Source organism: Coloeus monedula (genome assembly GCF_965178545.1).
Source record: "Coloeus monedula genome assembly, contig: HAP1_SCAFFOLD_63, whole genome shotgun sequence".
Lineage (NCBI taxonomy): Eukaryota > Metazoa > Chordata > Aves > Passeriformes > Corvidae > Coloeus > Coloeus monedula.
Genome location: NW_028120825.1, coordinates 2,137,382 through 2,162,505, shown reverse-complemented (window position 1 = coordinate 2,162,505; position 25,124 = coordinate 2,137,382). Strand labels below are relative to the sequence as shown.

At 48.3% G+C, this 25,124-nt stretch overlaps 1 protein-coding gene and 1 long non-coding RNA gene across 2 annotated transcripts in view; both read left to right on the top strand.

Annotated features, from left to right (window-relative positions):
* The first annotated feature begins 2,617 nt into the window (after positions 1–2,617).
* Positions 2,618–5,501, top strand: LOC309585534. Its single transcript, XR_014227321.1, has 4 exons — positions 2,618–2,755; positions 3,197–3,274; positions 4,018–4,214; positions 4,756–5,501. It is a non-coding gene; the product is annotated as an uncharacterized lncRNA (long non-coding RNA).
* A 1,348-nt stretch (positions 5,502–6,849) lies between these two features.
* Positions 6,850–25,124, top strand: part of BMP3 (bone morphogenetic protein 3) — a gene marked incomplete at its 5' end in the record, with an annotated part of 89,188 nt that continues 70,913 nt past the window's right edge. Inside the window, one exon of the mRNA XM_082303505.1 lies at positions 6,850–6,957. Coding sequence (XP_082159631.1) covers positions 6,894–6,957 — 64 coding nt within the window. The remainder of the gene's footprint in view (positions 6,958–25,124) is intronic.

Here is a 25,124-nt window from a genome sequence, read left to right as displayed (position 1 = left end):
ATCCAGGGAGCAGCGCAGGTGCCACGGGCAGCATGTTGGAATACTTGAAATATCCTTAAAACTTCGTGTTTGTTAGGTTTCCCCACTTGACTTGGAGTATCCTTTCACAACTTGTGACCTGTGTTAGGTTGTGGGGTCTTTTTTGTTTTGGCTTTGTTTTTCTAGATAAAATCAAGGCAGTGGGTTTAGCACATGGAAGATTAAAGAGGTTTTACCAGAAGTTGGAGAGAGTTGTCTAATTTTTCTCTCTACAAGCTTGGGTTTTTCCTTCCTTTTTCAATATCTGCTGTGTTGGGTGTCACAAGGAAGGCTGGATTGCTCACAAAGTGTTTCAGGAACTGGTGCTAAGTCTGCTTTTTCTGAAGGTGTATCAAACTGTGCTACCAAAAGGGCTATTTTCTTGTCTGAAAAGCTTTCCCTTGATGACCATCAATACGTGCATCTATTTTAATCATGTAGCCAGATGTACTAGGAATTTTACTTTCAAAGCAAACACCTGTAGTAGTTTTCTGCTTAGTTTGTGTCTGTGAGAAGTGGGATGTGGGCTGGAGAGGTGTTGTGGGGAAGAAAGGATGGAGTAAATCTGCTCCATGACTGTGCAGTGAAGGACTGACTCCTGGCATGGGAGTATTTATGAACTGTATCAATATTTTACTGGAATTGGGGCTGTAGCAGTGGTGGGTGTGCTTGGGTTTGGCCTGGGCCTGTCAGGATGAGCCATAAGCAGCCCAACCAAACCCCTGATCCCTCAAGGGATGTGTCAAAAACTTCCACAGAAAGACAAGGCAGTAATGATTCCAGAGGAAAAATTGTAGGTGATTGCTTATGATCCGTGGGGAATTTCCTTTGGAGCTGTCAATCAGAGAGTGTATCGAAGCAGAGCCCATCTTTTGGTTCTTTTTCTAGTGTGTTATTCCTTCTCTGGGTTTAACGAGTTCTGTGTGCTCTCATTAAGGAAGCAGCGTGTTTTCAGCTGGAAATTTGGGGTGGGGCTTGAACAGTCCATGTTGCTTTACACAAGTGCTTTGGTTATGGGTCAGAGAGGGAGAAGGGAAATCACTTGCTATCATCTTGAATTTTTCCATCTAGGCACATGGGAGTAGCTCAAGGGTGCCACAGTTCTCTGAGAAATAACTATGTTTGAGAGGTTTAAGCCTTAATAACCACCCCATTTTGTCTTGATTGCAAAGATTCAGTCCTACAGTCCCAGAGAGATGAGGGGAAAAAAGAAACTTCTGCTATTCATGGAAAACCTTCTGTTATTCCTTGTGCAGTCTTTTAATTCTGTTGTATGACTTACTGTCCATTTTTTTTTCTACCAAAACCTGTTCAAAATTTAGATTAAGGATTAGAATTTAGGATCACTACAAAATCTTGCAAAGCCTGAAGGACTAGGGGTGATGACTGCTCTCAGCAAAAGTTATTTATTAACATTATGTCAGCTTTCCCTCAGCTTTGAGCAGGAAACCTCTGTGACAATGTTTTAGGTCAGAATGAGGGCTGTGTTTAAGACTGACCCAGGTCGGGTCAATGTTTACGTGTAGGTGTGGGGTTTGGGCCCCAACACTGTGTAAAAACAGGATCAGGAAAAGTCATTGAAACAAAAAATGACAGTGAAGTTTGTAAAACTGGTGCTTTCATACCCCACTTAACAGTCTGTGGTTTGTGTTCAAGGTTGTCGTGTATTTGCACTGCAAGGGAATGAACATCCCCTTCCAAATTCTGTCCAACAGATCGCAAAGACCCTCACAACAATATTTATTCTTTACTTCCCTTCGTGGCAATTTATTCTACAAATTACTATGAGCAATTCTTAAATTTTTCCTGGAGACAATCACATGGCAGAGACAGTTCGCAAAGGAGCACAGAGTTGCGTTAGGAGGAGAGAGTGCTGAGAGCTACGCCTTCCTGTGCTCTTATCCCTACACCAGGGAAATATACACTACGCAAAGTCATATTTTCCAGTGCTTTCACCTAGAAAAGCTCTTCCTGGGAGACTGGGAGCGGATGTTTTTTTCTCAGGTGCTCAGACTGGACAGGGAGCACTGAAAAGATGAGGAATATTTTCATTTTTTTCCAGCAGTTTCCGAGAAAATCATTGGCGCGGGTACGAATGGTTGGAGGGGAACTACGAAGCAGTCTTCTAATTTTTGTTCTGGTATGGTATGTCGCTCCTTTTTGCCTTGAGTATTCCCCTGCTCCCCGCTCCGCTGGCCGTCCCGGGGCGGCGGCAGCGCCGTGTGGGCGCCTGGGGTGACGCTGCTGCCCCCTGCTGGCCGGGACGGGCCCTGCAGCAAGGAGGGGCGCGTGCGCGCTGACTCGGCAGGCGCGAGGGCGCCACCTGCGGGCTAAAGCGCGGCCCTGAGGGGAGGGGCGGGGCGCATGCGCACCGATCACGAAGAAGCCGCACATCACGTGGCCATTGAGGGCGCCACGGCAACACCAGCGAGCATGCGCAGTGCAGGGCAGCCTCCCGGCATCACGTGGCGCTGAAGGGCGGGATAGCGCTGCGCTGGTGCCCATGCGCCCTGGCGGTTCTGCCCGGAGTGCTGCCGCCCTGTGGGGACCGTGCGGTGCTGCAGGGCCGGGGGCGGCGGGGGCGTGTCCGGAGCGGCGGCGCCGGTCGCGGTCGTGTGGGGCTGCGGTGCCCGGAGCGCCGCGGGCGGAGTAGCGCTGGGAGCACCGGACGCGGGTCCCGGCCGCGGTGAGACGATGGAGGAGCCGAGCGGTTGCTGTGGCTTTAGCCGGGTGGAAGGTAAACGGGGTCAGGCGACCCGGCGGGGCCCGGGAAAAGCCCTGGGGAAGGGGACGGTGCCTGCCGGGGGCGGTTCCTGAGCGGGCGGGGGGGCAGCGCTGGGGCGCGGGGCGAACGAAGGCTGTCCGGGCGCGGAGCCGGGGAGGAGCTGCGGGGCCGGGGCCGGGTCTTGCGGCCTGCACGGCGGGAGCCTTTCCTGGGAAACAAACGCTGGAGTTTGTCCCAGCCCGGCCCCGTGCCAAGGGGCAGCACAGCAGAGGGGGGAGCAGGAGGGGCGCAGGGAAGATGGGACTGGAGGCAGAGCTTGTGTGTTTCTTTTATTAATATGAACGTGCAAAGCGAGGTGGGATGGAAGCACTGCGGGTGCTCGGGCGGGTGAGGCAGGACTCAGGGGAGGGAGTCGCTTTCCTGAGCTCCTAAAGTACCACTTGCATCTCTCAGGAGCAGTCGTGAGAAGTTTCCCGTTTGGAGCTGGGCTCCAAAGAGAAGGAACTTGAAATTGCTACTTCTGATAAAACTGTAAGTATGGGGACTGTGTGAAGCTCGCTGCTATAACCAACCAGTAACTTCCACTGACATTTTAACTATTAAAAATGGTGACATTTATTTTCTCTGTGCACAAACCACTTGGCTTTCCCATGCAAGGTTCAGGGAGACTGTGAATTGCAGTCCAGAGCATCCTCAGGCTCCTGGTGCTTGGGGCTGCAGTGTTTGGTGTGTAGAAAACGTCATAGTCTGTCTGACCGGATTTGGATGTGCATTTCCAAGATCCTCAGACTGGGAAAAGTCCAAGATTGTGGTGGGAAGGGCTTTCTCCCATGTTTGGACAGCATCAAGGCAGGGAGATTTTTACAATAACTCTTGTCTTTGCTTTCCCAGCCCAGGGTTAAGTTGTTCCCTGAATGGGACGTGGAGTGAGAAGGTCTCTGTTGGGAGAGTGGGAGACAGGGACATGCCTGGTTGGTTTGTCCTGGGTGGGCAGAGAAATCTGATATTTCCAGTATGGGGTTGTGGATATTTAATCAATCCAGGGGTGCCAACATGGTGGTTCAGGGCAAAGGGGAGCAGGGACTGACAGACACTGGCACTAGATGTTTGGTTGTTGCTGGAAATGAGCAGCTTGACCTCCCCTGAGGCTGTGCCGGGTGTGGAGTTGGGTCCTATCCAGCCTCAGGTCTGTGCAGCAGGTGCAGACAGGGCAGGTTTGGGGCCTGCAGTATTCCCAGCCTCATAATTCTTTGTCACTGTTTGTCTCCTTGTAGAGGAAAAGTGTCCCTGCTTGGCTGTTTGTTCCTTGCAAGCAGCAGAGCCCAGCCCCGAGATTCCTCAGCGTTTGTGACCCACAGTCACTGTCACCACAGCTCCCTTTGCCACTCCCCTGCTGAAGGGCAGGAGCTACACAGAGCCAGGGGCATCCAGCTGCAGGATCCAGGAGGATGCAGCTCCTCTTTTCAAGGAGGTAAGAGGTGTGGGTGCAGGAGCTGGAGGGAGTGTTTCCCAGGCAGTAGCTGAGGTAGCCTGTTTTGGGTGGAAATGGCGCTTTTTAATGCGTTTGTGTTCAAAGGCAGCCGCCAGACTGGTGCTGGGTCTCCCTGGGCGGGTGTAGCAATGCGTAGGAGTAACTTTGTCCGGGTGTTTTCTGAAGAATAACGTCTTAAAGCTCTTCAAGTTTCTATCGGTCTGCTGGAAATTTGATGTTCTTGTGTACATGGGAACTCTGGCCCTGCTTGTGGAGATGTCAGCAAAAGGACTTAGGATGCTCTGAATACACAATGAAAATGAACATTACCATTGGATAAACTGCTGTTACATTGTAGATCTGCGGAAGTGCTGAGCCTCAAAGAGTGGTTTGAGGGTTTGTAAAAGCAGAACAGGGAATAGACAAGTGGGCTTCAATAGGCTGCGGACCATCCCCTGTTATTTACAGAACACTTAATCCAATAGTGAACCAAAGCCTGTGGCAATGATTCTAAACAAGAGTTGTACCTTTTTTTCTTGAGGTCACTGGGAAGCGTGGGACAAGAACTGAACAATAACTTCTTGTCAGCCTGGCAGAGAACCAGCAAATTCTGCTGGAAGAATATCCACGAGTACCTGTGAGATGATGACCTACGGTTTTAAAATGAATCTGAACAGTAAAACACATTATTTTGAAGGAAAATCTCGGGTGGAACATGTGAGAAAGATTATTGCATGAGAAATTTCTTGAAAGCTAGGAATACATTGATGTTGGGGTTTTTTATGTGAGCAAGGCATCTGAAAACACTCCATGGAAGGCTAGAGAGGTTAGTGAGGAGCTGAGGACACGCGTGGGATCGCTGCTGCCTCGCATGCTATTCCTGCACTTGCAGCCAGTTGTCCCAGGATGGTTTGGCTGAAGTTAAAATTGCCACTTTATCCTTTATCTTTATCAACAGTCTTCAGTTCAAAGGGAGGATTTTCCTGTATTCTTGGCTTTTTAAGAGCTTTACTTTTGCCCAAGAAAGAGCATCGTGGTCTTGCTGTTGTGTTGGTTCCTTTTTCAAGGAGCGTCTGGAGCCTGGATTTCTATCTCTTACGTGGCCTTGTTGCTAAAGAGAAGTGCTAAAGGTGACTGCAAAGGCACGTCCGGGTGCTCCGGAAGTCAGGAATGGTTGTGACTTTACGTCCTGGTTTTGGCTGGGACACTGAGCGGGTGTACCCTACTGGTTCTTCCTGATCTCCTTTGGCTCTCCTGCTTGAAATAAAAGTGTCGTTTCCCTCCGTCCCTTCCATAATTCCAGGGTCAGTATTTATTCTGTTATGGCTGGCTAATGAGCAGAGGGCTGGCAGAGGAAATGCTGCCTGGAGTGTGGTTGCACGGCACGTGTGAGCAAACTTTCACATGAGCTTCCAGCAGCTCCTGGTCTGCGAGGCAAACAGAGGCTTATTTCAAAAGCTCTTTAATGGAGAAGGTTAAGTATTTTGGAGGCTTCTACCTAATTCAGTTAAAGCTTTTCTTATCAGTGATGACAGATATAATGGCAGTAGTGCTCCCCCCCCAGCCCCCATGCCAAGGGCTCAATCTCGCATCGAGGCTTCAACTTTGCTCTGAGCCCTCAGCCGCCTGCTCACCTCCCACTGCGCCTCTGAGGGCAGAGCTGATGCACTTCCCAAAAGTCTCTGGCAAGGGCAGTTCAAGCAGTGCTTATGCAGGTTTTAGCTTTAGGCTTTTGTTTTGAGCTTTGCCCGGACAATTCTGTGCTTTGCATTCAGACTCTATTGTATTTAATTTGTGTTTCCCCCTGCTTTTTTTTTTCTTGCCCTTTCCCCGCTGTTTCTCTGCTCTGTGCATCTTCAGACTTTTAGCTGTGTGCTTCTCTGGCCTCTTGATGAAAAGAAATTGATAAATATGAGGACTAGAGACTTTTGGGGGGGGTGTGGGGTGTAAGGGGCTTGCTGTAAGGGGCCAAAATAAGAGTTACTTTGTCGATGTGGTTGGTGAGCAGGAATGCCTGTGGACCGAGAGCACAGTTCTGCTATTGCCACAACTCATGTACACCCGTTTCAAGCTGCGAGTCCAGGCATAAACTGATTAAAAAAAAAAAAAGTTACAGGAGTAACTGTTAATAGCCGCGTAGAATCCCAGCACGGGGCCTGGGGGAGGGCCAGGGGCGTGGGCGGGGCGGGCCGGTGTCTCTGAAAGGAGGGGGCGGGATCGAGGTGGTGGCGACGGGACAGCGGCGGAAGGCGGGGCTGGCTGGGCCCGTGTCTGTCATAGGGGTGGGCGGGAGGGGCGGGGCCGGAGGAGTGACGGCGGGGCCGGGGCGGGGCCGGGGCGGGGCGGGGCCGGAGGAGTGACGGCGGGGCCGGGCGGGGCCGGGGCGCGCTCCGTGCCCGGGAAGGCCCCGCCGGGGTTGCCCGTGATTGCGCCCGCCCGGCGAGCCCCGCCCCGCCCCTCCCGCAGCTCCCGGCCGTGCCCGCCACGCGCTCCCCTGGGAGGGGCGGGGCCTGTCGCCGCTGTCCAATCAGCGCTGCGAGCCGCGCGCGGGAGCGGCCAATGGCGGGGCAGGGCGGCCGGCTTGAGCGGCGGCACCGGAAGGCGCGCGTCCCTTCCGGGTCGCCTGAGGGGCTGCGCGGCCGCGCTCCGGCCGGTTTTGGGTGGAAATGGCGCTTTTTAATGCGTTTGTGTTCAAAGCCAGCCGCCGGACTGGCGCTGAGCGCGGGACGTGCGCGGGAGCAAGGTAAGCGTGGGGAAGCTGTGGCAGTAGTCGTGAGCTGTCGGTGGCTGGGCCTGGTGGCGGCTGGGTCTCCCTGGGCGGGTGTAGCAATGCGTAGGAGTAACTTTGTCCGGGTGTTGTCTGAAGAATAGCGTATTAAAGCTGTTCAAGTTTCTATCGGTCTACTGGAAATTTGATGTTCTTGCGTACATGGGAACTCTGGCCCTGCTTGTGGAGATGTAAAATAAGGCCCTTAGAGTGCTGTGGATACATAGCAGAAAACGGACATTACTAGAAGTTATTTTTGGAGAGACTGCTGTTGTATTATAGATTTGCAGAAGTGCTGAGCCTCAAAGAGTGGTTTGAGAGTTTGTAAAAGCAGAACAGGGAGTAGACAAATCAGCTCTAATAGGCTGAGGAGTGTCTCCTTGTACTTATAGAACCCTTGAGCCAACAGTGAACACAAAACCTGTGTAAAACCATTCTCAGTAAGAGTTGTACCTTTTTTTCTTGAGGTCACTGGGAAGCGTGGGACGAGAACTGAACGATAACTGCTTGTGGGCCCTGGCAAGGAGAGGAGCAGCAAATTCTGCTGGAAGAATATCCACGAGTACCTGTGAGATGATAATATTAACAGCTTCAGAATGAATCTGGACAGTAAAACGCGTTATTTTGAAGGAAAACCTCGGGTGGAACATGTGAGAAAGATTATTGCATGAGAGATTTCTTGAAAGCTAGGAATACATTGATGTTGGGGTTTTTTATGTGAGCAAGGCATCTGAAAACACTCCATGGAAGGCTAGAGAGGTTAGTGAGGAGCTGAGGACACGCGTGGGATCGCTGCTGCCTCGCATGCTATTCCTGCACTTGCAGCCAGTTGTCCCAGGATGGTTTGGCTGAAGTTAAAATTGCCACTTTATCCTTTATCTTCATCAACAGTCTTCAGTTCAAAGGGAGGATTTTCCTGTATTCTTGGCTTTTTAAGAGCTTTACTTTTGCCCAAGAAAGAGCATCGTGGTCTTGCTGTTGTGTTGGTTCCTTTTTCAAGGAGCATCTGGAGCCTGGATTTCTATCTCTTACGTGGCCTTGTTGCTAAAGAGAAGTGCTAAAGGTGACTGCAAAGGCACGTCCGGGTGCTCCGGAAGTCAGGAATGGTTGTGACTTTACGTCCTGGTTTTGGCTGGGACACTGAGCGGGTGTACCCTACTGGTTCTTCCTGATCTCCTTTGGCTCTCCTGCTTGAAATAAAAGTGTTGTTTCCCTCCGTCCCTTCCATAATTCCAGGGTCAGTATTTATTCTGTTATGGCTGGCTAATGAGCAGAGGGCTGGCAGAGGAAATGCTGCCTGGAGTGTGGTTGCACGGCATGTGTGAGCAAACTTTCACATGAGCTTCAAACGGGTCATGGTTTCTGCTGCCCGGTGACTGTCCTGGGAGCTGTTCTGCTTGAAATCTTTAGGGAGAAATGCAACACAAAAGGTTAAATCTGTGCCTGAACTGAGAGAGGCTGGGACTGTGCTGTGATGGTTTAGCCTTGAAAATGGAAGCACCCTTTGGCTTATTCCACATATTGAGCATAATGTTAGAGAACAGGTAAAATAGCCATTGGCAGTTGTAGCCCGTGATTCTCAGTTCCCTGTCTGGCCAGACTTTTCTGAGCTCCTGGGAAAGGAGCTGCAATTTCCTCTTTCTCCAGCCGGGGTCGCCTCTGCGCTAGGCAGATCCATTCCCGCCGTGTGGGGAGCTCTTGGTGCGTGCGGGTGTTTCTGCGTGTACGGAAGGGCAGCACGATTCAATTTTTGTAGCCTAAAAAGGTCTTTTTCTAGAACTTGTACTAATTCAAAAGGTTTTTGTGGTAATTTTTTCCCGTTTATTTCTCTTCTCTACTGCTCTGAGGCATGCCTGTGATCTGTGGAGTTCCCTGCTATTGGGCTGCGTGTCTTTTTAGTGCTGTCACGGAGATTGTCCAAACAGGCAGTGGGAACCAACCCGGCTGTGCTAAGCAGAGCTTGGACTTGGAAAGTTCTAGTGAGGTTTTAGTGCTCTGCCTTGCAAGGTATGTGTGGGGTTCTAAGAAATGAAGGTTGATAAAGTATGAGCTAGGCCATAAATGAAAATCAAACGTAAAGTGTGAGTGCCCCATCGCAATCAAGATGGCTGGTCTCAGTTCCCAGGCTTCCTGCAGTGATGCTGTTTCTAGGCCCCCAAAGCAGCCTCCAGTTAAGTATCAAAAGTTTTTGGAACAGTGAGTGTTATTACAAGCCTTTCAATACATACCTAGATATAATAAAGTGCATTGAGTGTGTGATTCCAGCCTCAACTCTGATTCTCCCGCAGTTTGCTGGTTTACAGGAGATCCCATAATGTTTTCTTACTACACTTCAATGTGGAAAGCAATTTCAGCTGGTTCAGAAGTTACTGTTGGCTGTTGTCAAAAAGACACATAGAAGATGTTGGGTTTTTTTTTCTCTGTTGTGTACCTACTGAGCCAACAGAGAGCGGGTATTCCCTGCAGAACTGTGGGGCCTTTGATCTGGACAGTGCCCTCTGTATCAGCAGCAGGGCCACAGGCAGTTCCGTACAGCTTTGGAGCCTGGTGGCTGCAGAGGAGCCTGGGGGGCTGGAGCGGTGCCAGCATGGCGAGGTCCTGGCTGTGCTCTGTGAGCCACCTGCGTGGTTGCTGCACTTCTCTGGACAGTTGGGGCGTCTGGAACCTGCTTCTCCCTGGGAGATGGAGGCAGTGCGAGCTGTGGGCTTAACTGCTGCAGAGCTGGATGTCAGGGTTACTCCAGAAAGGTCAGAGGAAAGAAATCTAAAAGCTTTCTAGAAGCTGAGTAGGTGTAATCTTGACAAAGCTTTTTGTAATCCTTATATTGTTGTAACATTATCCACAGCCAGGCTCAGCCCCTTATTGGAAGGCTAGCAGCATTGTTTGTGCCTGTCACAGGGATGGGGATATTCCATCTAGCTCTGGTGAGCAGTGTCAGTGCTCTCACCTGCTGTTGCCTGTGGGAGCCCTGCTGCTATGGCTGGACCCTTAGCAATCATCCTCTGCCAGAAGATGAATTTTTGTGTCTTTTCTGGATGTACAGCTAGTCTATCCTTTTGTAAGAAGCTCAACCCCCAACAACACTAGCTGGGGTTGCTATTTCTTCCCCTTTTCTTACGGGCTTTTGCAGACCACCCATACAGCAGGTTGGTCTGGGAGGTTCATTCTCTAAAGTGAGCCTGTTGTGACAGAAGCATTGCATATACTTGCTTATTAACCAGTTCTGTTCCAAACTTGATCTGGAAAAGTGTATGTGAGAAATGATCTGTAGGAGGTTGAATTCACCTGAAAGCCACTACAAGTCTCATGACCAGAAGAATTCGGCAGGCAGACAGGTCCTGACTTCTTTACACAGGTGTATGTTTACCCTGTCTAGCCCTAACCTCTACTCTGGTATGCATTAAATATTACTTGTTTATTCAAGGTGATAAAGGGCCTGTGGATATTAGGACTGGTATTGACAAAAGCCTTAGGAAATTATGCAATACTCGGGAACTCCTTTTTTATGTTGCAAAACAAGTCTCTCAGTGATTGTGCTGATCTTTTGGGAGGGGCTTGGTGTGATGGGCCAGAGAGGAAGACTCCAGCCCCACTGATGTGTCTGAGGACCCTGTAAGCTTGGACGTGGCTTCCATGGTGATTGGAGCAAGTTCTAGCTGCATTTCTATGGGTAGTAGTGCAGCCGTCAAAAGTGTTTAGGCGCTTCAAATAATTAGGTGGCGTCTGTTGGTGGAAATTAGGGAACTTAGTAAGCTGAGGATTCATCCTTTCTCTGGTATTCCACTGATTGGGGGTGGGGAGGGGAGGGGGGAGAGGTTTCCACCAATAAAACCAAACCATATAAAAATCCCCAAGTCCTGGTGTTGGTGTTCTCAGTTGCGTGAGAGCTACAACCAGATCATCAGATGAAATCCATGCCTGGGAGAGTGGAACTTGTTGATTTTTTTTCTGCCCCTGAGTACTGGCTGTGAAGGCAGTTGGATGATCCTTTTGGATTTCAAATGTGTGTTCCTGAAGCTGGGTAAGAGCACTGGTAGCACTCGTTCCCCTAAAGCGGGTGGCTCGGGAAAGCTTTCCAGAGGACCCGTTTCACGTGTGGAAAATCACTGAAGCTGAGGATGGTGTTGCATCTTACCAACAGTGTCCTCCTGACATGATTTCTTTCCCGTTTACTGTTTCCCAATATCCCCAAAGGGTTCCCAGTCACGAAAAAGAGGGTATTATAAAAATCCTTATTTCTTTTAAATGAAGCCACCTTTGTCTGTTTAATAAATTGCTATGGAAATTGTGTGAGTCATGCAGGGAATCATAACTAATTTCAAACACTTTTGCCCTTGCAATGCAAAATACCTATCAGATGCCATGTCACTGGACAGTGTAGTGTGAAAGAGACTGCCCTTCTTCCAGATGTCAGTTTGCAGTTTCATCTCTTGAAGGCTTAGTGTGCATTTCTTCCCAGTGGAGTGGGGGATAGGTAGGTGTGGAAATCGTGTTACTTGTTGAGACTGCTTGTGGAGGTGACAAGCAGAACTTTTTATTTCCAGAAACCATATGTGAGATGCTCTGCTGCTCACGCGCGTCGTGCTGCCTGTTTGAGAGGTGTGATGGAGCACAAAAGCACTTGGAATGCTCAGAAATGGGGCCGCTGGATTTGGAGTCCTGAAATGAGCTGTGGGTGTCCCTTTATGATGCACACTGATTTCTGTTATTTCACTTACAGGATCATGAAGCAGAAAAGGGAAAAGCAGCAGGAACAGGATAAGGAAGCAAGCAGAGAATGTTATTTCAAATGGTAGGACAGGCTAAAGCAGGTCTGAAGTTTCGTGTAGCTTTTGTGTTTATCAGCTGTTACTTACAAAGGATCAATTAATATAATTATTGCTTCCCTCCCTCTCCGAGGTCTGTCTCTTTAAGTCATAGCTGTGGTAGCATGGACAGATTATTCCCATTAGGTAGTAGTGCATGAACTGTAGATGGTTTTAAATGCCTAAAAATGGTATGATTTCCTGTAGTGCACATTCCCCACAACCAGGCTGCTGACTGTGACTCCATGTAGGAAAGCATATGGACAAGAAAGAGCAATGTGGAGCGTCCTTTACTTCATTCTTTGCTGTAATTTATCGAAGTGAAGCACAGGTTAGGAGAGGTGAGTATATTTCATGGAGCGCATGAATTGTATCATTTCAGTGACATAACAGCTGTAAATAATGGCCAGTTACTTGTGCTGTAGGGGAAAATAAAAGCTAAATGTCTTTCCTATGCAGAGGAACTCTGGTTTTTAGTCTTAAAGACTGAAAACAGAGTCTTCAGACTGTGGTGGGACTCATACTCTTTTAAAGCTGGCTTTCTCGGTCTCTGACATTGCCCAGCTCACAAATTTCCTTCCCTATCCTGAATTTGCTTTCTGCAGTAGCCTTTTGCGAATTAAGTATTCAAAAACGATTGTCATGTTTAAGGTCAGAAAATATCAGTTAAAAAGCTCTTAATGTAGATCATGAATAGAAAGGTCTCCTTCAGGCTGAGTGTTTGTGTTGGGGGCTGTCATTCTGTGGGCTTCTCGAACAAGGCAGAGAACACATCCCTGCTGGCTGTTCACCATGTCTGGGGGTGTTGGGGTGCTTGGGAGGGAGGTGCTGTCATGCTCCTGCAGAAGGCAGCAGCTGCTGGGACACCTTTAAGCTCAATGGAACCACAGCCCCATCTCTGTGTGTGTGCTGCTGAGCTACAGTCTGGCTTGAGACAGCACCCTATCATGAAACTAAAGCTCTCCAGTCAGAGGAAGGCTCCTGGGCTCAGTTCTGACCTCAGTCCTCCTCTGCTGCTGTCAGCTGGATTTTCCCTCTGTGGAACCGGGAGCAGGACTGGAGCTGTAGTTGCCTCACGTTCTCAGCGGTAGCCTGTCGCAGGTGTAGGTGTGAGCCCAGTGACTGCTACAGGAGCTAAAACCACTTTCACACAAGATTCCACTGGGAAGCTGGTACTCTGGAGGTAGTTCTTTACTGCTGCTGGGCACCCATGAAGTGCCCCTTCCTGAATGCCTTTGTGAAGCACCTTGTCAATTGTCAAGAAGTGGCTGTCACTGCTAACAGGACTTAATGACATTTCAGATTCTGTGTTCACGTACAGCTGAATTTTGGCGCTGCAAAGTTGGTTGAGAAACAGTTGTTTCAGTGGGGTTTGGGTTATGCTTGTGAGCATCAGGTGAATTAAAAAGAATTGGTTGGTGTAGTTAATGCTGGTGGTGTGAGGGGGGTGCCATTGCTGTGGGGCCTCTGGACGTGGCCTGGCATTGTCCAGAAATGCCCTAGTGTGTTCTCTCCAGTTGGAGTTGGCCGAGGCAGACAAAAGTAGTTTTGATCACTTCCCTGAACTTGGGAAATAGAAGCCAAGTCTAAAAATCATAGAATGAAATCATGGAATAGGTGGGGCTGGAGGTACCTTTAGAAGTCATGAGTCCCACCCTCCTGCCATAAGCAGGGACACCTTTCTTGCAGTCTTTCTTAATTCTTCTTCCTTCCTGTGCATGATTACAAGAGAGAAATCCTAGTGTTTGAGGTGAGAGTTGTTCAAATGCAAACTTGGTTTGCAAGAATGATTAATTGCATCTCCTTGCAGCACTAAATGTGCTTCTGGACTTGGACCTGAACTATGTGCAGGTTTTGGTTGATAAAAGAGAATTTGGCGGCCATAAAGTACATCTTGGCTTTCCAAGAGAAGTCAGAGGGGTTACACTGGTTTTCTGGGGTAGCTCAGTGGAATTGAACTCAATTCCCGAGGACTTGAGAGTGCATGGAAGGTGGGGCCACATTTGGGGTATAAGAGGACATAAAGCAAACCCCAGAAAGTCTGGACCTTCAAAAGCATTAGAAAAATGAATTTTGACAGCCTAGTAGGTGACACATTACATTAGGGACCACAAATGGAACTGAGCAAGCAACCTCAGATGTTGCAAGAAGAAATTGTGCCCTGTACAATTGCACTCGAGCGTAGCAGCTGCCGGGCGCTTGCTCTGCGGCAGAGGCCTTTCCCTCAGGGACAGTCCGGCAACCTCACACCAACAGGTGCACCTGTGCAGCTCCCGTTCTGGTAGCGCACAGAACAAAGGAAGTGCTTTACCAGGTGCAGTTCACACCTGTGCTGGCAGTCAAAAATGTGCTCAAGGTTCACATGGGAGCAGTGGGAGAGTGGCAGGTCAAGAGCTGGGCTCCAGCCAGGAGGCTCTGGGAACTGTGTGGGGTCAGCTCCTGATCTTCTCCCTCTGCCCCTGCCAGCCCATGGGGCACAGGTGTCTGGAGACTGCAGAGAGGCTGCTGTAGCCCACTGTGAGTCTGAAATGGGACAGTTGATACACGGGGCACAGGGACAGGGATGGACCGGGTCAAGCCCGTGCTGCTGGGATGATGCACAATGCACACAAAGTACTCGCCCCGTTTGGAAATGTTTGCTTTAACAAGCTGAGCTGCCAAGGTGGAGAGCAGAACACAGGGAACCTGGTTGGAATGCACAGGTGTCGATGGACATTTCCTAATCATCCTTTCAGGCAGTTCCTGGAAACTTGTGTTTGTGAGCTATTTTGTGAAAGAATAGGTAGCATCCATACCTAGAGGGTGAGTAATTGTCAGCTGCTATGTGATTATTGCATGTGGAAAGCAAACCAGGTGGGAGATGAAGCACTGGCACTCCTAAAAGATATCCAGTAGCTCTGAAGTAAACCAGAAGCCTGAGCTGATAATCACTGTGTCGCTTATCACGTAGGAGTGCATTTGTTCCATTCCCCACAAATTAGTCCTCATGATGATGAACATTTTCACACTTGTGATAGTTTCTTCTAATAACAGTGTTATGTGTAGCTGACCAAAGCAGAGCAGCATTAATAAAGTGTTTGCAATACTCTATGCAGTTAAGCAGAGAAACAAAGCAGGAAAAAAAAGGAAAAGGTATCTTTCAGAAATAGTCATTTCCTCCTGAAGTCGGCAGAGATGCTGCAGTGCAAACCTAGCAGAGACACGTGAGTAGGCACAGTGCTGTGAACTGGAGGTCTGTGCTGGTGGTGGGGGGGGTCAGCACACCTGAAAGAGTGGCTGGAGGGTTTCTGCGTCAGTGTATAATCATTTTGTGGGGTTTTTTTCAGCCCTTTCTTGTATTTTTATAATTTTGGAGCTCTCAGATGAGCTGATGTGCTCAAAGTACTGTGGTTGACTCTTTTTTCCCTGTGTGTGAAGTCTGCATAACACCCGTCTCAAAGTGTGTGTCCAAACACTTGGCTTTTATTGATGGCAAAAGGTTTCTAACCCGTTCCTTCCGCTTCACTTTGAGCAGAACAATGCTGTTGAATCAGTTTGCATTTTGGTTGGTGGGGAGATTTCTGATTCTTTCTAGAGGAACTTGGTGTAGCTTGTGCATGTCTTGGCTAAATTGTAATACTGTGGGTTATTGCTCAGACTAAGCACTAAAACAAGTGAAAAAGCAAATTTGAGATTGAAATGGTCTTTGTCACACTAGTCTGCTGCAGCTAAAATGGGGTAAAGCAAGGGAAGTTCTGGTTTCTGGAGAGATTTCTGTGTATGTCCAGCCTTTTATGCTTTCACTGTTGGATTTAACCCCAAAACCCTCCCAGTTGTAGGTGCCGGTAGAAAGACCAAGCTGAATAGAAGGTTGGCTAAACTGACCTTTTCATGAGGATTTCAATTGTTTAGGAACCTTACCTGTCCCTTGTTCTTTCCTGCCTGCTTTTTCTCTGGTCTTTGACTCTTGTAAATATGTTAATATTTCTTTAACTGCTGAAGCCAGGAGCATCCATCGTGCCTGCTCTGCTGCTTTGCCAGCCTGCTTGTGCTAAGTCAGCACCCTGGAACGTGCTGAGGGTGCTGTTCCTGGCAAGCCAGCTCAGAGTTCCTGACTGGGTGTCCGATGCAGATGCAGCAATCCCAGCATTCAAAACAAGGACCAGTTCTCTTGAATCACTTAGTGGGAAGTTAAACACTGCTTGGAAGTGTGGCCTGGGTGAGTTGGGACCTCCTAGTCCTCACCTGCCTGATTTGCACTGTTTGCACAGAAAGGGCTTCCGTAAGTAGAGGAGAATGAGCGCGAGTGCCTCTGACGAATTTATCCAACTGTCGGATCCAATAATTTGGGGTTGTCTGCCCAAAGTCAGCTCAAGGAAATGCTCAGGCGATCTGTTACCTGCTCTGTGGGACTTGGTGGAGTATTGGACAGCTGCTGTCAGCAAGAGCTGATCAGGAGATGGTTCTGAAGTAGCTGAGAGGGGCATGTGGCAGAGGGGGATTTTTCCAAGAGCTATTCAGCATCCCCACCACCCTATGCAGAGCACACTGGCAGGGATGGGCACGTGCACTTCAAGCACACCATGCACCATTTCAGAGCGCTGTAGGGCAAATCACCTCTCCTAAAGCCTTTCCAGCATGGAGAAAGCTCTGTGTTCCATCAGCTATGAGGCCTTACCCTGTTTTGTTTTGCTGTCATATATATCTTGTCTCAAGTGCCCAAGGCTGACCCACGGGATGTGTTTCCAGCGTTTGATTTCCAGCTGAGCTGAAGTGTCAGAATGACACAGGCTGAGTTTGCACTCAGGAGATGTTCTACAGCCCTTGCTTGCTCTCCCAGAAGAGCTGCCCCTAAAGAACGCTCCTCTCTTACAGTGACAGTTTGCAAACTTTAGTGTTATTCTAATGATTATAATAATAAACAATATGGGAAGGACTGCTTTGGATTTATGGCTGCACGTTGTGTTTTGGCAAAATAAAATGAACTAGGTGCTGCTTTCTAACCAAGAGCTATTGCATAGGCCTTGCTGTTAGCAGCAGAAGTCAAGTACAATATAAGAATTAAGCTATTATAAAATAAACCTTATAACTCAGGGTAGGTTTGCTGAGACTGGTCTATGTAAAAGACATTTTCTGGCCTCAGAATGACAGACTGCCTTCCATTGTCCAGAACCCAGCTGGAAAAACTATCCCTTCCTTTGATTTAACTCCCAGGGATGTTGTTTTTCTTTTCAGCGTTTTCCCTCAGAATCTATCCATTAAATGCAGAGCAGTGAAGTTTGCTTTTTATGGAAAATATCTATGAACAACGGAGAAGGGACGAAACCTTAGTACAGCAAAAGAGCACTGGACATTCTATAAATAGTAACATTCTCCAAAGTGTGCTGAGTGCCTCTGGTGTCACTAGAGGAAAGCTTTGCACATTGCAGTACAAAATTCAGAGAGAAGTAGGTCTCATTGTGAGCACAGACCGATCTCTGCGCGGCCGGCTGGCTGTGTGTGCTTACAGATGGCAGGTGAGGGAGCATCCCACCGCTTTGTATGGAGGGGATGTGCCTTAGGGAAGTTACCCTGTTCTCTGGCTGCCCGTGGCCCTTATCTCCAGGAAAAATCCTGCTGTCCCTTTGAACAAGGCTGATCCAGAGCTTGATATCATGAAGACTTGCTGCTATGTAGTGCTTAAACCTTATAAATGAGGAAGGGACTGGAGTGTAACAAGCGTTCTGCTACAGTTGCTGGTAGTTATTCAAATAGCAAGGGAAAGGACACATCCTAGCTGGACAGCATCCCATCCAGGGTGGTCTCCTGCCCTCCTGGTGGGGCTGGCATTGGGCATTGGAGCGAACCTGGTTCTTGGGCAGGACTGCGCAGCACGGGGGACGTGGGTAATGTGTCAGCTGGTGTTGTCGGGTCGCTGCAGTCGATCCAGGTTTAGTTCGTGGCATTTCTCCCTTGCCTTCTGTAGGCTTAAGTTGGGTCTTGAAAGAAATTCAACAATTGCATCTTTCCATGTCATTGGCTATTTGTTGCCGTCCCTTTATTTAAGGTGAGTGCTGTCTTTTTTGTTTGCTGTGGTGATGTCATTGACTGATACTCGGACTGATGGCTGTTCCTGAACACTGATGCTGAGGATGTGAGAAATGAACAATATCACGGGCTTTGGAGTTTAGTATGTTGGGAGATATAATCAGGCGTATTGATTCTTTCTTTCTTACATTTCCTTTCTCGTTAATTAAGAGCAAGTTTTTGGTTGTGGAATGGTTCTGCGTGTTCCTTAGAACAATCACTTACTCAGAACCTGAAAACTAAGCAAACTAAAGAGGGAAATAATTGCAACAGGGAACAAAGATTTTCTGTTGGGTGATACTAATACTTTACTTAGTGGATAGGAAATGACAACTGCTCATTAGCCGAGCTAGTCCCACCGTGACTCAATTTCCCTTGAGCTAAGCTAGGAAGAAATGCACATCTGTAGAAGACAGATCAAGAAAACTGCAAGGCATGGGAGGATCCACGCGAAGCACACCTGGTGCTGCTCTGCCTGTGGTGGGTCGTGCTCCATGGGCTACAGTCACACGCAGTTCTGAGGTGGTTGCTGGCACTGCCCCTGGGACTTAAGGAACCTACTTATGTAGGAATTCACTCGCTGTCGTGGACTGTGTGTTGTGTTGGAGACATTACCGCTATGGTTTTCCCCCCAAGAAAATCTGCCTGGAAGACCTGTCCCAATAGAAGTAACACTACTCCAGCATGAGGAAGGCTTTCTAGAAATCGTTTGTACCCTGAGCTAATTAAAATGAGAGATCTCCACTGCCAAACCACAACTGCTTTCTAGTGTCTGGAATCTTGCTTTAAACTGATGCAAATACATGTGTTCTACATCTGTTCTGGAGAGTTCAGCCCTGACATTCCTTCATCCCATGCAATATTTGTGAAGGAAAAAAAGAGGATTGGATGTGCTTCATACAGATAGGATATTTAGTCAGCTTGGAAGTGCCTCCACCATGGTTTCAGTGCTCAGGGACTGCTCCTGACAGCCTGGGTTCAATTGAAGTTGGTAGCTAGTTGTGACTGACTCTGCTCCCACTTCAGTTAATTATTCCAGGTCTGGCATGGAAAACAAGACGGAGGGGGAATGCATTTGCAAACATGAACAGCAGTGCCACTGCAGCCCCTTCTCCTTTCCTTTGGAATGCACTGCAGTTGGAATGGGCATAGGACTGTCAGTACTTCCATCAGGTGCTTGCCTCTAAAGGCTTTTCCCTAGGCTCTGCCCCAGGGGGTTTCCATAACCCCTCTGTGCTCTTTGGTAAGTAGTCCTGCTTTGTTTAGCCACAGGAATGGCTGGACATTGTGAATATCTTAGGGACAGACTCCTGTGATCGGTGATCAGTAGCAGTGAGATGGTGATTGCACACAAAGCAACTTCTGTTCTCTGTGGAATTGTAACAGTTGTAGGAGTTTGGTTTTTTTGTTTCACTGGCAGCATTTGAGATAAAAGTATTGTCTATCATATGATTCTGAACTAGCGTTGACAGAGTTGTCAAAATAAGGTGGGATAAAATAAACTGAATTTTTCCTTTTACTGGACATATAAAATTAGATAGATCTGTTAATATTATTTGTTGAGTCATTGATTTTTCATCCCAGTACCTGATTCCCTTTCCTCTGGCTCTGAACACAGCTAAGACCCAGAAGCTAGAGATGTCAATGGTGGATATTGCCAGAATCAGAGAGTCTCAAGCTGTGCCCCTTCAATTAGATTTGCTTATTCCTTGGCCCTGTGTGCTGCGTTCCCTTCTTTTCTATCCAATGTGCCTGTAAGTCCAGCATGCAGTGCAGGTGGAAGCAGAGCACTCCACAGGAACAGTGCAGGGTCAAACAACTAGTGCTGCTGTGGAGTAAGCACCCTGCAGGAGCCCTGCCCATGTGAGTCAGGGCCGAGCTCAGGGCTCCTGTGCTGCGGGAGATGTGTGTCCACTCACCTCTGTGGCTCGAGACCTCGGCAACAGAACCCAGCAACGGCACCTGAGGTTCCGGGCAGATCGGCCTCTTCTGTTGCACGTCAGAGCTGGCTGCCACGCAGATCAAAACACAGGTCAGGAGCGTAAACCTCAGGGATCAAAATGTGGTCTTGGGAGCAAAGATCTGCTTGTTCCATTTAGCAAATGTTTCTGACATATCGTGCTTAGTGATCGGCTTTTCCCAGGAGGTTTTGTTTTGACATGTCTCAGGCGCAGACATTACTGTCACACCAAAATGGTACAGAGTGAATTTATAGCAACCGCTGTCTGAGATGGGAACTAAATGGGGTAAGAATAGAAAAACAGGCAGTGAGATGACAAATTGTCTTCCACCTCAGATCCTAAATATCAGTGGGTTAAGTAAATCTCAGCAGAAAATGACAGCTTCCCTCTGCTTCACAGCAAGCATCCCAAATGGCCGTGGTTGGGAAGGAATAGGAGGAGGCAGGTGGTGTGCTCCGCCAGGACCCTGCTCTGCCCCAGCAGCGTCCTCTCTCCCCCCCCGAGAGTGTGCAGCCTCAGACTTTGGTGGCGAGCACGTGGGCAAATGATGACCGTGTGCCTTTTTAGAAAAACGGATGCTTTGGTCAAATATGAAGAGAAGGTCATGGGAAACATTTGCCACCCTTTATTTTTTAATTAAATAACCCCCAAACCCTAGCCCAGGATTACGTGAGATCCCAAAGATGTATTTGTGATGCTATAAAGCCACAAGCTTTTAGGGAAAAGATTTTACAGTAACACCCTGATTGAATAAAGCAATTAAATGGTCTGGCTAAGTCTCAAGTGTCTGGAAAGTGTTTCTTGCTCAGTGAGTGCAGAAAAGAGTTTATACCTTGCAAGTGAACTGGCCTCCGTTCTGTGACCGATGCCTGGCTCTTGGTTTGAGGTTGGATGTCCCTCTGCCTGACGACTGTGTTGTTAAGGGTGTGTTGTGAGTACTTAGATTTTATGGTTTTTCTGTGTGCTCAGACAGTTGCCAACCAGGTACACCTAGGTACTGGCAAAATACAAATACGAATGCCTCTGGTGCAAACCCAAAGCCCTCCAAAGAGCTCTAAGTCTGTGCAAAGTGTTTTAGGTCTGATGTGCTGCTGGCTTTTGTAGGTTCTGGTGGGCTGCAGCCCCGAGCACCTGGACACTTTGCCGGTGTAGTACTGTATCATAGCACAGCTCCTGAACCACAGCTTTGTCATCTGTAAAAGCAAGAGGGAAATGGGATTTTAGAAGGATGCTCCTAATGTTGTCAAGCAAAGTCCTCCAAGAAGGAAAAACTGCCAGAATTGCCATTTGTTTCTGCTTTATTGAATTGCGTGTTACGTATACTGTCCTGTCTTTTCTTCTTTGCACTCTTACCTGGACATGTGCTTCAACTTCGGGAATTGAAGTTCTGTGCTCTCCCAGTTGGGACATGCTTACCCTTCCAGTGCTCCCACTGTCTAATCTGAGGTGCTGAAGAAGAGTCCAAGTTGGGCTTTGTATGGGAGGGAGCATTTTTGTATTTTTTTCTGCTGCTGCCATAGCCCCGGTGGGGTAAGGACCAAAACGTGGCGAGATGCAGTTATTAGCCTGAGCGATGAATTTAGCATGAGCAAATCACCTTTCAGGCATGCCCACTGTTCTTCCTTCTGCTCTGGGATGCTTGTTACACAGTTTGCCCAGCACCAAATTGCAGAGCTGCTTTGCTGGTGTGATCAAGCGGCGGTGGTGCAGGAGCAGTCCATGCAGTAGCGATCCTGAGCTTCCCCAGGCTTCAGGTACCAAACCCTGACGTGCTGTGAGCAGCGTCCCAGGTGTTGTCTGTGTCAGCTTCTGGCAACCACAGGGGATAGTCCACAGCGGGTCTCGCACCCAGCAGAGGCTGGAACCTGGTGTGTACGGGCATGGATCCCTTGGGCCTGCTCCAGGGGAGGGAGTGCTGCTGTGGAAGGAAGGTTGTAAATTGTTTAAAAGAGCAAGTGCTGTATGAGGAAATGGTACCAGTGTGTTGGACTGGATTGTGCATGCAGGACAGGAGACTTATATTTATTAGCTTAAAATAATACTGATTTTATAACATCTCCTAGCGGTCCTTCCTGAGGCTAGGCTAGACTCTGGAAATGCAGAGATGGAGACCAGGAGTGTCCTGAAGCATACGGAGGAAAATGAGCTATAAAGTTACCTGCCCAGAAATTTGCTGTAGGAAAAAGGGAAATTCCAGGGAAGAACTCTTGACCCTGTATGTTTTCGATGTGAATTGGAGCCTTTCTCCAGTGTGGGGTGTGCTAGTTTCCGTCAAGGTGTGTACAGGTATGGTGGTGCCAGCCTGGCTTCACAAACCTCAGAGACCTTGGCAGGTGAACTAAAACACCAGGCAGAGTCTGAGGAGGGACAATGAAGGAAGCCGGGAGGGAAGGACTGTGCTAACACAATGTAAGTGCCTAATTCCACATTCTTGGGAGAGTTTTGCTGAAACGTCCACTTTTAAAGAAAATATTTGGGGATCATTATTACAGGAAATAAATTTCACGGTGTTTTTAAGTTGTATCTATAAAAAGCTAGAAAGGATACTGAGTAGACAGTCCTGGTCTGGTGAGCGGGCCCCACAGCTGTGTTGGCTTCACAAATGTTTTGCATGTGCTGTTCTTAAAGAGCAAAGGAGAACAAAAGGGGGAAAAAGCCCAACACAAAAACCTTCAGTCCCCTCATCTTCCAAACCATGAGAATTTTTCCTGGTTTTTTTGTGTAATAATTGTATCAATTATGGTTTGCATTTTTCTGCTAAGTGTTTGAAATAATTAGCGAAGACTCGAACTCCGAGAAGCGGCTATTGGGAAAATCAGGCATAAAAAGAGCCCAACCATATTTGCGAAATGAAATTGCAATTATGTAAATTGCAGCTACTGGATGTGTAGGCATGGGAGCCCAGGAGAGCGGAACTGGCAAGGTCTTGGTTACGGTGGAGAAAAATTCTCATTTGTGCTGTGAGGCAAGGCCGTGCTCGGCAGTTTGCTTGCGAGCGTGAAATCTCGTCACGGCCGTGTCTGCTTGCTACTTCTATTTTGGTGTGCAAGTCGAGTAGCTGAGAGTTTCTATCTTTAATGATTTCCTCTTGTTTGCTCTAGCAAACAGCTGCACCACATTGTCTGACACCAGTTATTTACTGGCCAGTGCTCTGCAGAGACGAAAAGGAAGGCATTTAATCTAATCTCCTTGGATGTCTCAGTGTTTGCACTTGGAAGTTTTCTTTTCTGCAGTCTTTGGGCAAGTGCAGAACAAATTAATGTTGCAGTTTGACACAGACTGCCCTCTGAGCCTGATTACTGCCAGGAGCTCCTGAGGCACATCTTGAAAAGCTTTTTGCCATAGGGTACAGGAAGTAGAAAAAAATAGATTGTTACTCAGAATTGCTTTTAAGCATCAATCTCAGCAGATCTGAGTAAAATCATCCATTGAGCTTCTTCAACTTGTTAACCAGGTATTTAGACCAGAACACGAGCCTCATGAACTACATGAAAACTAAGGTCATTTTTGATAACTCAAGCCTGCATTGAGGCAGGAAGGGCGTTCAGATCTGACTGGAAGTGAATTCACAATGTGGCATGGGGGCCCAAGTCCAGCTTGTGTCCACTGGAGGTGTGACCCAACCCACAGACAGGCATTCAGGTTCCTGAGAGTCACTGTGAGGAACTTCCTTCTCACCTGTCCAGTCACATTGTGCCTCAGGGTGGTCACTGCAAGGGCTTCAGACTGCGAGGAGCTGTCTCTGTGCTAGCCATGTACTGTCATAGCTCTCAGTCTTTAAGGAAGTCTACTGGGCAGTAACCCACGGCAGCATCTCGAAAGGTTGGAGAAATGTATGCAAATGGACAGTTACTGACAAGACCAACTCAGGATGCCTTAATAGGCAGCTAAACGTATAACTTTATGCTGTGCTGTGTGCTTATATGTTATTGCCCCAACGGTTTCTGCTGTATCGAACAAAAAATAGGCAGGTATATCCCCATGCTTTCTTTGTCCTTCTCATAAAACTGGTTTTCAGTCAAGGTCTTTTTTCCTGTGGCTCAATGGGTTTTTGCCTGATACTTCAAGGCCTGCGGAAGGCTGGACCTGCACAGTGCCCAGAGGCAGCAGTGGAAGTCTCGGGACGCTGGTGACGGGTACATCACCTGAAGGAGTTCCTAAGTTCTTGAACCTGCTCACAGTTGTGAATGTTGTTTGAGTATGAAGTCAGTCATTTTAACCTCAGCTGGTGCAAGTTCTCTGTCTCCACTGCACCGGTGTGCCAGGCTGGGGGTGAGCCATGGAGATGGGAGCAGTTGTGTTGGCTCACCTGGTATACACGGGGAGTCAGAAATAGAAGCGAGGTCTCCTTAACACCAAGATGTATGCTTTAACAGTAAAAAAATTTGCTTTCCCCATCCAAATCCCCAAGTGCTGTTTTGGAAAGATATCTGGAGCAGCAACTTTTCATTTGTAATCCAGCTTGCATAGCAGACGCTGGAGGTTGGGTGCAACAAATCAAGATGGAAATGGCTGGTGCATACTTCTTGGTTCGGCCATATGCTGCAAGCGATGGTTTTGACAGATGCATTTTTCCCTAGAGATTGCATTTAGTTCATCAGCCTTAGGTTAAATGTGAAGGATCTGAGGTAAAATTCCAGGGCTCCGTCCATTAGCCACCAAGCCCATAGTGTTCGTGTTAAAACAGCGCAATGGGAGATGTGACCTGGTGCTTGGGAGTTGTACTGGTGCCAGTTGTGCTGCAGCACTGTGTTCTATGTCATAGCACACACATCTGATAAGGGAAGACATGATGGCATTGGATAAGTTCTTGTGCACAAGGACTCTGCAGGTCATGTGGAGAGTGCTGGTTTTTATTTAATAACCGAGGTATGCAGGTGCTAATTTGAACCAGATGTGTGTGAGGCCGAGGCCAAAGCCAAAGTTTGTTACTCCACAGTGAAATGATGGCCTTGCATTTCTGGGACTGGAAGGAGGTTTTGGATCAATCTTTATTTACTAAAATATTTAGGCAGTTATGAATTCTAGCGCTTGAATCCTTTATTTCAGTTTTGCTTGAAGAGTTACCTACCTCTGTTTCCTCCCTCCATTCTAAGCCCCTTTGATACGGTCGCACTTGAGGAAACCTTTCTGGAGCGGCCAAATTGGTGCCGGAGCATCCGGAGGTTCTTGGCTGGCCCAGGTCTCACTCCCCTGCGAGTTGGCACTGCATCTCTCTGTGGAGGCAGGGGTCTGCCATGCACAGAGAGCCTGTGTGTGGGCTGAGATAGTCCCGGCTCTGGTGCCCTGGTCCCTCCAGTGGCACGGGCATCTCCATGGATGCTGGAGTGTG